Source organism: Gracilinanus agilis, chromosome 3 (assembly GCF_016433145.1).
Source record: "Gracilinanus agilis isolate LMUSP501 chromosome 3, AgileGrace, whole genome shotgun sequence".
In the NCBI taxonomy this organism is placed as follows: Eukaryota; Metazoa; Chordata; class Mammalia; order Didelphimorphia; family Didelphidae; genus Gracilinanus; species Gracilinanus agilis.
The window spans coordinates 340667326-340677998 of NC_058132.1; the positions used below are offsets into that span (position 1 = coordinate 340667326).

Genomic DNA, 10673 nt, shown 5'->3' on the forward strand with positions numbered 1-10673 from the left:
CTGGGGCCGCTCTCTGAAGCTGGAGCCACGCTCTCGCACTTGACGCGTGAGGCAGGGGATGCGGTGGCGGGGCCCCCTGCTATCCAGGACCCTCCCCCCAGGTCCCCGGAACCGTTGCTCCGCCCGCCGCCCCCTCCCCCGTCCTCTCCACCCCCCATCCCACCTCCCCACCCCTCTTAAGAAAATAATGCTGGCTGCCTTTCGTACCTCCCAGTCGTTCCCTGTTAGCTTTGAGAGAAGGTCTCCCGCTCGGTATCCCTACCCGGACTCCTAAGGAGCCGCGTCGGCTGCTTAGGCTTGCGCCAGGCTCGGGTGAGCTCAGGCTCAGTGTGGGATCTTGGAGCTTTCTGCCTAGGCACCGCTGGCACGGGAGAGGCGTCGCCTGCTGAGGACGCTTCTCCATTCCTCCTCACTCGTAATTCCAGCCCTTGCTGAAAACAGCCAAGCTGTCCCGAGGTCCCGCGACAGTCCGAGCAGCCCTGGCTGCTCTTAGAATACTGGTGTGACTTCGATTTCGGACATTGGACAGTCTTCACCCCAACGAAAGCGGGTTTCCCTCTACTTCTAGCCTCCTCGGCTTCTCTTGCCTTCCCTGGAGACCCTGATCGCTTTCCCGCAGGCGTCACCCCACATCGTTCAGGACGGGGGTGCCACGATGCCCGGCGGCTCAGGGACCTGGGCCGCCCCCGACGTGTGACCCAAGCTTGGTCCCCTTGCTTGGTCCCCCACCCTCCCCTTGGCGGCCCCCACCCTGTCCCCCAGGGGAGGAGGAAGAAGAGGAGGGAGAGGGGGACATGTCCCGCTCCAAAAGCATAAGCCCCCCGGGCTATGCAGCCCAGACGGCGGCTGCTCCCAGGGGAGGTGGGGAGCACCGCTCGGCTTGGGGAGAAGCGGAGTCTCGAGCTAATGGGTACCCCTACCCTCCCGGGGGGCTTACACGCGGCTCTACTAAAAAGACTGGGGTGGCCGTGACCCCCCAGCAGCACCGCCTGGTGAGCCGCTGGCGCAACGATGAGGACTACGAACCCCCACTGGGCAGCCAGGACCCCCTCGGGGGTGGCTTCGGTTTCAGCTTTCGTTCCAAGTCAGCCTGGCAGGAGCAAGGAGAGGACTGCTGTCGGGGCAGTCGTCGCCACCGCCGAGGGGCAGCTGGAGGGGGCAGCACCCGCGCCCCCCCGGCAGGCGGAGGAGGTGGCAGCGGTGGCAGTGGCGGCGGGTCAGCCCCTTCCAGGCCAGGGGAGCGGAGTACCGCGACCGTGCAGGGGGGCGGGGCGGAGGTACGCCCTCGTTCTGTGGAGCTGGGTCTGGATGAGCGGCGAAGCAAGGGCAAAGCGGTGGAGGAGCTAGAGCCCGGAGCCAGAGGGGGCGGAGAGGAGGAGGCCGAGGACGCCGGCAGCTCGACGGGCTCCGGCTCCGGAGCCGCGCTCTCACTGGGCGCCTGCTGCCTGGCGCTCCTGCAGATTTTTCGCTCCAAGAAGTTTCCGTCGGACAAACTCGAGAGGCTTTACCAGCGCTATTTCTTCCGCCTGAACCAGAGCAGCCTCACCATGTTGATGGCAGTGCTGGTGCTCGTGTGCCTCGTCATGCTGGCCTTCCACGCTGCCCGCGGCCACTACCAGCCTCCTTACCTGGCCGTGCTCTCCGCCGCCGTGGCCGTGGTGCTTATTCTAGCCGTGTTTTGCAACCGGGCTAGCTTCCACCAGGACCACATGGGACTGGCCTGTTACGCCCTCATTGCTGTGGTGCTGGCGGTCGAGATCGTGGCAGTGCTGCTTCCCCAGCCTCGCAGTGCCTCCGAGGGCATTTGGTGGACTGTGTTCTTCATTTACACCATTTACACATTGCTGCCTGTCCGCATGAGGGCCGCCGTGCTTAGCGGGGTGCTGCTCTCTGCCATACACCTTGCCATCTCCCTGCAGGCCAACTCTGAGGACCAGTTCTTGCTGAAGCAGGTAAGGGGAGTCATTTGACACAGGAGTTAGATTGGTGTGAAATTACGCCTCAGTGGGTCGCAAAAACATTTTTTTTTCTTTTACTCCCCTCCCTCCCCACTTCATAACTTACTTTTTGGGGGATGTGTGTGGGAGTAGAAAATACTATAGAAAGATCCTTTTATCTTCCCTCCTCCCAATAAGGAAATTTCCCCTTCATAAATGGAGTTACTGGACTCCAAAACAACTGCACTTCAAAGCCTTTCCATTTACTTTTCCAAAGTTGCAGAAATTCCACTCTTCTCCCAACACCTTCCTCCTCGCTTCCCCCCACCCCCCGAAAAAATAGAGAAAGGGTGGCTTTGGACGATCTAGGAAGCAGAGTTCAAGGTGGATTGGATTGATAGCTGGTATCTTGGAAAGAATTGCAAGAGTGAAAATGTGGGGAGATGAGCCTTCATTTGAGCTCTCTGTGGTGTTCTGAAGCTTGTGGAGCTAGCTCTATGTAATTTACAGAGATACTCAAAAAAACAAACAAACAAAACCATGGCATTTTATCGAGTTTGGTAGTTAACTGAGTTAGAGTAGACCTGGGGAAGTGGGCTGATATCCCTCTTGGCTTTCTGCGCCTTTAAACGTCCAGCTTCTGAACTATTCCAGAAATACTTCACCTGTATTCTGTTTCTCCTCAGTGTTAGGTAGTCCTTTTCATCTTCTTTAGCACTTGGACTTATAGTCTGAAATGTTTACAGGGAACTAACTGTATGATGAATGATAGGTCCACTGTCCTATCTTCCAAACAGTCACCAAAGGATGCCCAGATTGCCTTTATGATCTCTGCCTCAAAGGATTAGACCTGTCAGAGTTGTCCTCTCTTCCCTTGATAATCCTGTTGTAAAACCATCATCCCTGAATTTATCTAAACTCTTAGGGAACCTGAATAACCTCTTGACCAAAATGTAGTCCACTCTCTGGAGAGTGGAAAGGCAAATTAACCAAGGGACCATGTACCCCATTCTGTACTTTACTGTCCCATGCCCCTTACTATCTCACTTCTATAACTATCATCTCCCTCTCTAGCATCTTCAGTCACTCTTTGGGTTCCTTACCCTATACCTTCAAACAGAACATGGTCCTCCTCATGTTAAAAACATTCTTTTCTCTGCCTCTTCTGGTTACTTTCTAGCTTCTCTCCTTCCTTTTCTTGAACCTATCGTTTTCATCTACAGCTTTCCTGTCCTCTATGTTCATTTCCTTCTTTACCCCCTGTAAAATTCAATTCAATATGAACAAGTATTAAACATCTACTTATTTACCTGTTGGGCAGACAGCTAAGTGCTGGAGATACAAAGACAAAAAAACAGTTCCTACCTTAATGTATTTGGGGAGAGGAAAATAACATGTGCACTAGAGAAGTAAATATAAACTTTATTACAAAGTAAATGCAAAGTACAAGTACTTTATGGCCTCTTTCTTAAACAACAACAACAACAAAACCTTTATCTTCCATCTTGGAATCAATACTAAGAAAGAAGAGCAGCAAGAGCTAGGCAATTGGGATTAAGCGACTTGCCCAGGGTCACACAGCTAAGAAGTGTCTGAGGTCATATTTGAACCCAGGATCTCCTTTCTTTAGGCCTGGCCCTCAATCTACTGAACCATCTAGATGCCTCTGCCCCTTCTTCTTTTGACACTCTTTTATTGAAGGTGGCTAGTTAACTCCTTCTTGTGGAAGTCAAAGGCCTTTTCTTAGTATTTGTCTTCCTAGATCTCTCTATGGCATTTGACAGTGTTGATCACATACTCTAAGAAACTTCTCTTGGCTTTAGTGACACTTCACTCCCTTGGTTTTTCTCCTTTCCAATGGAAAGATCTCTGATTTGTAGGTCAAAAGTCCTGGGTTTTAAGCCCCATTCTGACATTAAATAGTTGTGTGATCTTTGGTAGGTCATTTAACTGATCTGAGGACTCCAGGGACTGAGAAGATTGATCAAGGTCCTTTTTGGTTCCAAAATTCTGTGATCTAAGTCTTACCTTCAGGAATCCTATATACCTTAGTCCACATTGATCCTTCCTATCTCTAGACTCTTCTTGTACTCATAATCAGTGCAGCATAGTTGAAGCAATTAATTCTTCTCTAATATTTTCTCCCAGACTAGATTATAAGTTCCGTACAAACAGGAACTTACTCTTGTTTATCTTTAATGGGCTAGGCTAGTATAAGGTGAGATTATATAAATTAGGTGCTCAAAAATGGGTGTTGCATTATTTGATTTTGGATTTTGGAATTAGTAAGTGGCATATGTGAACTTTGGGTGGTCTTGGTTGAAGTTAAATGGAAATATTTCTAGCCTAATGCCTGGGGGGAAAATGTTAAATGGTCAGCTGCTGCTTAGGTAGAATAAGGCTACCAAGTGATTCCCACCCCCTGCCCCCATAATTATTGTTGTCATTTTTAATGACCAGCTCTTCTAACCTTAGGACCCTATTTTGTTAAAATGCAATGGGTGTTGATGCAACTTTTAGGATCATTTGAGTGCTTTTGGTGGGCATGACCCTTCAGAGAAGGGAAGTGGAATTGGGAACTCTGGGTGGGTACAGCTCAAATTGGAGTTTACACTGCTGGGATTTTCCAGTGACATTCAGCTTGATGTGGGTCTCTGATCCTAGCAATGAAATGCACGCCTCAGGGGAATGACCAGGAAGCCATCTGTCAGGGCCTGAAGTGCCACAACCTCATCTTACCTCTAAAATGCCAGGATGGCAGCTGAGAGGTTGCTGTGTCCTCCTCCATATCCTCTTCCTTTTTCTCTCTCCTTCTTCCCTTTTCCTCTGCCATCCTGACCCCCACCCCACCAAAAGCATCCCCTTTTGCCTGCCATGTTCTACAGGCCTCTAGAGCTTTGAGCTTTCTGTGGATTTCCATTCCATTTTTGATAATCTACTTGGTTGGAGGGGAGCTGTGATGTGGGTAGTCTAGAACATGCAAGTAATCCAAAAATCCTTCCCATTTTGCTCCTGAAAGAGTGATACAATTTTAAAATTAGCATCAGATTTATCTTCCTGATTACATCAGGGTCAGTGTGATCTAGAAAGAATTTTGCATTTCTTGAACATGCACTGACTGCTAGTAGTGGCAAAGGCTGACAGCTTAGTATTTTGTTTGCCACAGGTTGTGGTTGGCCCTGGATAAGTGATTACTGATTTCCATTGTAAGTTAGGTTGTCCATCTTTTTGAAGAACTAGCCATGGAGGAAATAGGGTTGGTGGAGGATGATTCCTAACTTCTTATTTCTTGGGTGGTCCTCTGCACATAGTAGGCTCTCCATAAAAATTGGCTGTCTGAATGAATTGAGAATGGTGTTGATATTTTTCAGTTCAGAACTATATCCTTCCTTATTCTCACCAGCTTTCTCATGCAAAGGGAGTTTCCTATAATGATAATCTCTCTACTTGCTTGTTTAATCTCTGTCTCTCACCACCAAGCCCTTAAAATTTTTTTTTGAGGCCACTATCTTTTGCTCTACTTGGAAGGAGAGATTTGATTTCTTAATCAGTGCCTTATGATGGTGTTTATTCAAGGGGAGACCTTCATAAGCAGTGGGAGAGAGAGGATACAGAGCTGAGCAAGCCAACTTTCTTGGGGGGAGGGTTGGTACTTGTATTTATTGGTCCTTGTCTTCCTTTTATTTCTCTCCTCTTCCTCTTGATATCTGTCATTCTCATCCTCACTTTCCCTTCCCCCCTTCTTTGTAGATTTTCTCTTTCACTCTGTCTTAAATTCTTGTTCACTTCTCTTTCCCCTCCCCACAGCCTTTCTTGTCTTCTGCTTTCTCTTCTCCTGTTGCCCACCTGCTACTTTGTCTCTCTGTCTTTTACTTTATGCCTTTCTCTTATTCCCTCTTCTCTGCCTCTTAGCCTTTCCTTCTGTATGTGAGTGTTTTCCCCTGCTACTGTCTCCTCTCTGGGTACAGTAGGAGCATCGTAAGGTTTTTTTTTCTTTTTTGCCTGTCAGAAGTCCCTTTGCTACACCCATACCATAAATAACACGCAAGCATCTGCCAAACACATTCCTCACTTGTGTTAATAGGCAGCAGTGATGCTGGAGCCTGTTGCCATGGTAACCTCATTTTTGTTTGACTGTATCCCACTCTGCTGCATAAAGCCTTTGCACGCACACAAACAAACACACACGTCTAGTATACATGTTTGTCTGTTAAAGATCATTTGGGAGAAAAAAGCTCTTGGCCAGTGTGGGGGTGGTGATGGAGATTAGAATCTCTGAATGATATTTCTCGGTGGATGGGAGAGAGTTGCCAAGTATCTATCTGTTCTCCAAATGGACATGAAAGCCCTAACGCAATGTAAGGTATATTTTAATTATTTGACATAATAAAATTCATTCTGACATCATTCCTGAAAAAGAGGTTTGGATCCCAAGGGAGACCTGAGAGCTCCCCCATTTCTTCATTTTCCTTCCCCAGAAGGGAGGGATTGGAGGAATCTGTTGAAAGTATACATTTGGTATTTGCTCTAATCAAACCCACTGCCTCTCCTGCTCTCTTCCCCCTTACCTTACATTCCTTCTAAACCCTCCAATCAGCTATATGATTATTTTTCCTTTTTGTTGACTTGAACTCTCATTTGCCAGCAATTGTTTCTGAGACCAGAGAAGGGCACGGGGCCTTCATGTGTGACTTTTCTGTGTTCCTCGGGCTTGTTTTCTGTTCATAGAGGGGAATATGGGGATGGATGGGTGAGAATTGCTCACCAGGAATTTGCTATGATGGGTCCTACAAGTCTGGGGAGTGCCAGAGAGGTGAAGATCAGCAAAGCTTTGTATTGACTTTGATATAGATTCAGTGTAGCTTTCCCCTTTATTCCTTGCTGGTGACCAATGACTGAGGCTTCTTTCCCTTGCTGGTTCTGACACTTTGATCTCAGTATTGACCTTTGGCTATTGTTGGAGAGGGGAGGAGAAAAGAGATGAGCAAAGGTTATTTCCAGTGGTATGCCCCTCTTGCCTAGACCTTGGTGGAAGTGGGGCTACCTTGGGGACTGAAAGATCCTAGCAACATATTCCCTTCAAGGTATTCCATCCTTTAGAAATCCACCTACCTTCTCACTAAGGAAAGAAAATGGCAGATCACGACTCCAGCTAAATTACTTCTCTGCTCCCACATTTTCATCAGCTTTTGACTGCTCCTTGTCCAGATGCTAAAAGGCAGTTTCAATAAGAGAGATGCAGGGTCTCTGAATTAGTAACCTGCTCCTGCACTTTCCCTTGCAGGAAGAGGGAATAAAGGAAGAGGGCCTGACCTCTAATTACAGAGGTCATCATATACCATAAATTACCTTTGGGGTGGCTCTCTTCTTTCACATCTGGCTAGGAAGAACAGGGTACAGTGTGTGGGGAGAAGGAGATTTGGGTGGCATAGGCAGAGAAGTGGAAAGGGGGCTGCCCGTTTACTGATAGGCACAGGATCCTTCTTGTTCAGTTCTAGTTCCCTAGGGGTAAGCATTGGAAGAATTTGATGATCATTTTCTTCTGCCAGACCCTAGGAATGTCTTGAGTTTACCTTATGAACAAAATTTAATAATCCAAGTCAATTAATGAATATTGGTGATTAATTAGCAAACATTTAAAAACACCCTACTATGTGCCAGATTCTGGGTATACAAACGCAAAAGTGAAATAGCCCCTGATCTTAAGGATCTTGTATTCTATTTGGGGGGTGAAGGTGGACAGGGATATGGCATCTATAGATAATAAATACAGAGTGGTTTCAGTGAGAGTGGGTGGGGAGGAGATATTAGCAGTTAAGAGGGATGAGGAAGGTTCTCTCAAAGGAGAAGGGGCTCGAGCAGAACTATGAAAGGATCTGGGGCTTTTCAGAGGTGAAGGTTAAGAGGCAGAACATTTTAGGCATGACTTCTAAAAACAGATGTCTCCCTTTACCCAAAGTAGCAACCATCAATGTAATCAAATATATGTATGTTATTGAATCATATAACCAGAACTCCATCACTGTGGCAGAAATCTACCCATCTAACAAGGTTTTTTAAAATTAGGGATGGGGACAGGGCATGTAATTTCCTTGACAAAGAATTCCAAGGTGAGTAAATTCTTTAAGCAATGGAGCACCTTATCTGCAACTTATAGTCTGAGAAATTGACCTAGAGCACTAAGGGGTTAAGTGAATTGTCCACGGACACACAGCTAGTATGAATAAAAGGTAGCATTCAAATCTTCTTGGCTTCAAAGCCGAATTTCTACCCACTATACCATACTGATTATCTCTTTAATTTTTTAAAAAATTAACTACTTGAAGCATTTCAAATCAAATTTTCTTCTGCAAATGAGACAAAATGCAAAATTAAAAAAAAGATGCAAAACATATTCGTTCAATGAGAAAGATAAATTGCTTGCCGAAAAGAAAGGTAAAAATGCCATATAATATTACCAAGGAGAAAGGCAATATTTAGTGTTATGTTATATTTTTCTGAAGGATAATTTTTTTATTTAGAATGTTTTTCCATAGTTATATGATTCATGATCTCCCCCACTTTCCCCCTTTCCTCCCTGCTCCAGGAGCTGACAAGCAGTTCCATTGGGTTATACATGTATTACTGTTCAAAACCTATTTCCATGTTATTCATATTTGCAGTAGAGTCATTTTTTAACATCAAAATCCTAATCATATCCATATCTAACTAAATGATCGATCATATATTTTTCTTCTGCATTTCTACTCCCACAGTTCTTTCTCTGAACGTGGACAGTGTTCTTTCTCAGAAGTCCCTCAGAATTGTCCTGGGTCATTGCATTGTTGCCAGTAGAGAAGCCCATTACATTCTATTGTGCCACAGTGTGTCTTTCTCTGGGTACAATATTCTCCTGGTTCTGCTCCCTTTGCTCTGCATCAATTCCTGGAGGTCTTTCCAGTTCACGTGGAATTCCTCCAGTTCATTATTCCTTTCAGCACAGGAGTATTCCATCACCAGCAGTTACCACAATTTGTTCAGCCATTCCCCAATCGATGGACACCCCTTCATTTTCCAATTTTTTTTTGCCTCCACAAAGAGCACAGCTATAAATATTTTTGTACAAGTCTTTTTCCTTATTATCTCTTTGGGGTACAAACCCAACAGTGGTATGGCTGGGTCAAAGGGCAAGCAGTCTTTTAAAGCCCTTTGGGCACAGTTGCAAATTGCCCTCCAGAAAAGTTGGACCAATTCACATTTCCACCAGCAGTGTATTAGTGTCTCAATTTTGCACATATCCCCTCCAACAATTATCACTTTCCCTTGCTGCCTTATTGACTAGTCTGCTAGGTGTAAGATGGTACCTCAGAGTTGTTTTAATTTGCATTTCTCTAGTCAGGAGGGATTTAGAACACTTTTTCATGTGCTTAGTGATAGTTTTGATTTCATCATGTGAAAACCGCCTATTCATGTCCCTTAACCATTTGTTGATTGGGGAATGGCTTGATTTTTTGAAAATTTGACTTAGTTCCTTATATATTTGGTAAATCCAACCTTTGCCAAAGAGTTTTGTTATAAAAATGATCTCCCAGTTTGTTGCTTTCTGAAGGATAATTAAAATTTTTTAAATATTTTTATTTTATTTTTTAAAAATTTATTTACTTTTAAGTATTTTTTCCAAGGTTACATGATTCATGTTTTCTCCCTCCCCTCTTCCTTCCTCAAGCTGACAAGCAATTCCATTGGGCTATACGTATATTAAAGGATCATTTTTTTTTACAGAATAAATAGGAATGGGTCTGCCACTTGGCTGTGCCAGTCTCCCTGTTCTGTGACTTTGGTCTTCTTGACTGACTGTGGAGTATCTTGGTCATTTTAATACATAGGTAGCCTACAGTTTTGGAAATAATACTATTTGTTCCCCAAACCAAATACCATCCCCAGGAAAGTCCTTTGAGTAGAGTTGCATAAGTTATTCATTGGCATGTACTCTTCTTCAGCTTACTAATTTGAAGAGGCACCAAGCTGAGAGGGATAGCCAGTAGTTACAGAATTAAGATCCAAAGTGATCTTGGTCAGTTAAACCCTTGACCAAGGCCAACAAGTGGAAACAGTGTAGGGACAAAGGCTAAATCCTGCATTTATGTTTTTAAAAAAATAAAATGCCTAAATATAGGATGTCGAGACATGTCTTTTCTTATGGAAAAAACCCTTGAGATTTATGGTTAACCTGCAAGTTTGTTATGAGCCAATAATATATTGTGGCTACTACAAAGCTCACACATCAGTAATACACCCCAGGCCATAGTTGGCAGAGTGGATAGTGGCTAGATTCAAATCCTGATATTAGTTAGTCAATCAATTAGTTAATTAAATTAAAAACCTGACATTTATTAATTGATTGATCATAGTCAAATCATCTACTTCTCTGAACCTTATTTCCTCATTTATAAATAATAATATACCTCCCATAAGTTCCAATTGTCATCTTTTCATAGTTGACTACTAGAACTATATTTCTATGTATTTTTAATATATCTAAATATGTCTTCTTCTGACCCCTTTTCTGACTTTCTTTCCCTTCCCTTCCTTTCCCTTCTCTTCCCTTCCCTTCCCTTTTTCCTTGCCTTGCCTTCCCTTCCCTCCCCTCTCTTTCTTTTCTTTCTTTTCTTTTTCTTCCTTCCTTCCTTCCTTCCTTCCTTCCTTCCTTCCTTCCTTCCTTCCTTCCTTCCTTCCTTTCTTTCTTTCTTTCTTTCT

The 10673-nt window shown here is 44.8% G+C and overlaps 1 protein-coding gene across 2 annotated transcripts in view; it reads left to right on the top strand.

The window, feature by feature from the left end:
- Window positions 1–794: 794 nt before the first annotated feature.
- Window positions 795–10673, top strand: part of ADCY5 (adenylate cyclase 5) — a 255962-nt gene continuing 246083 nt past the window's right edge. The window contains exons 1-2 of one of the 2 annotated variants that reach the window (XM_044670043.1): window positions 795–1191; window positions 1237–1952. In XM_044670043.1, the coding sequence (XP_044525978.1) occupies window positions 795–1191; window positions 1237–1952 (1113 nt within the window). Of the gene's footprint in view, window positions 1953–10673 lie in introns of both variants that reach the window. The other variant, XM_044670042.1, reaches the window with a different exon arrangement.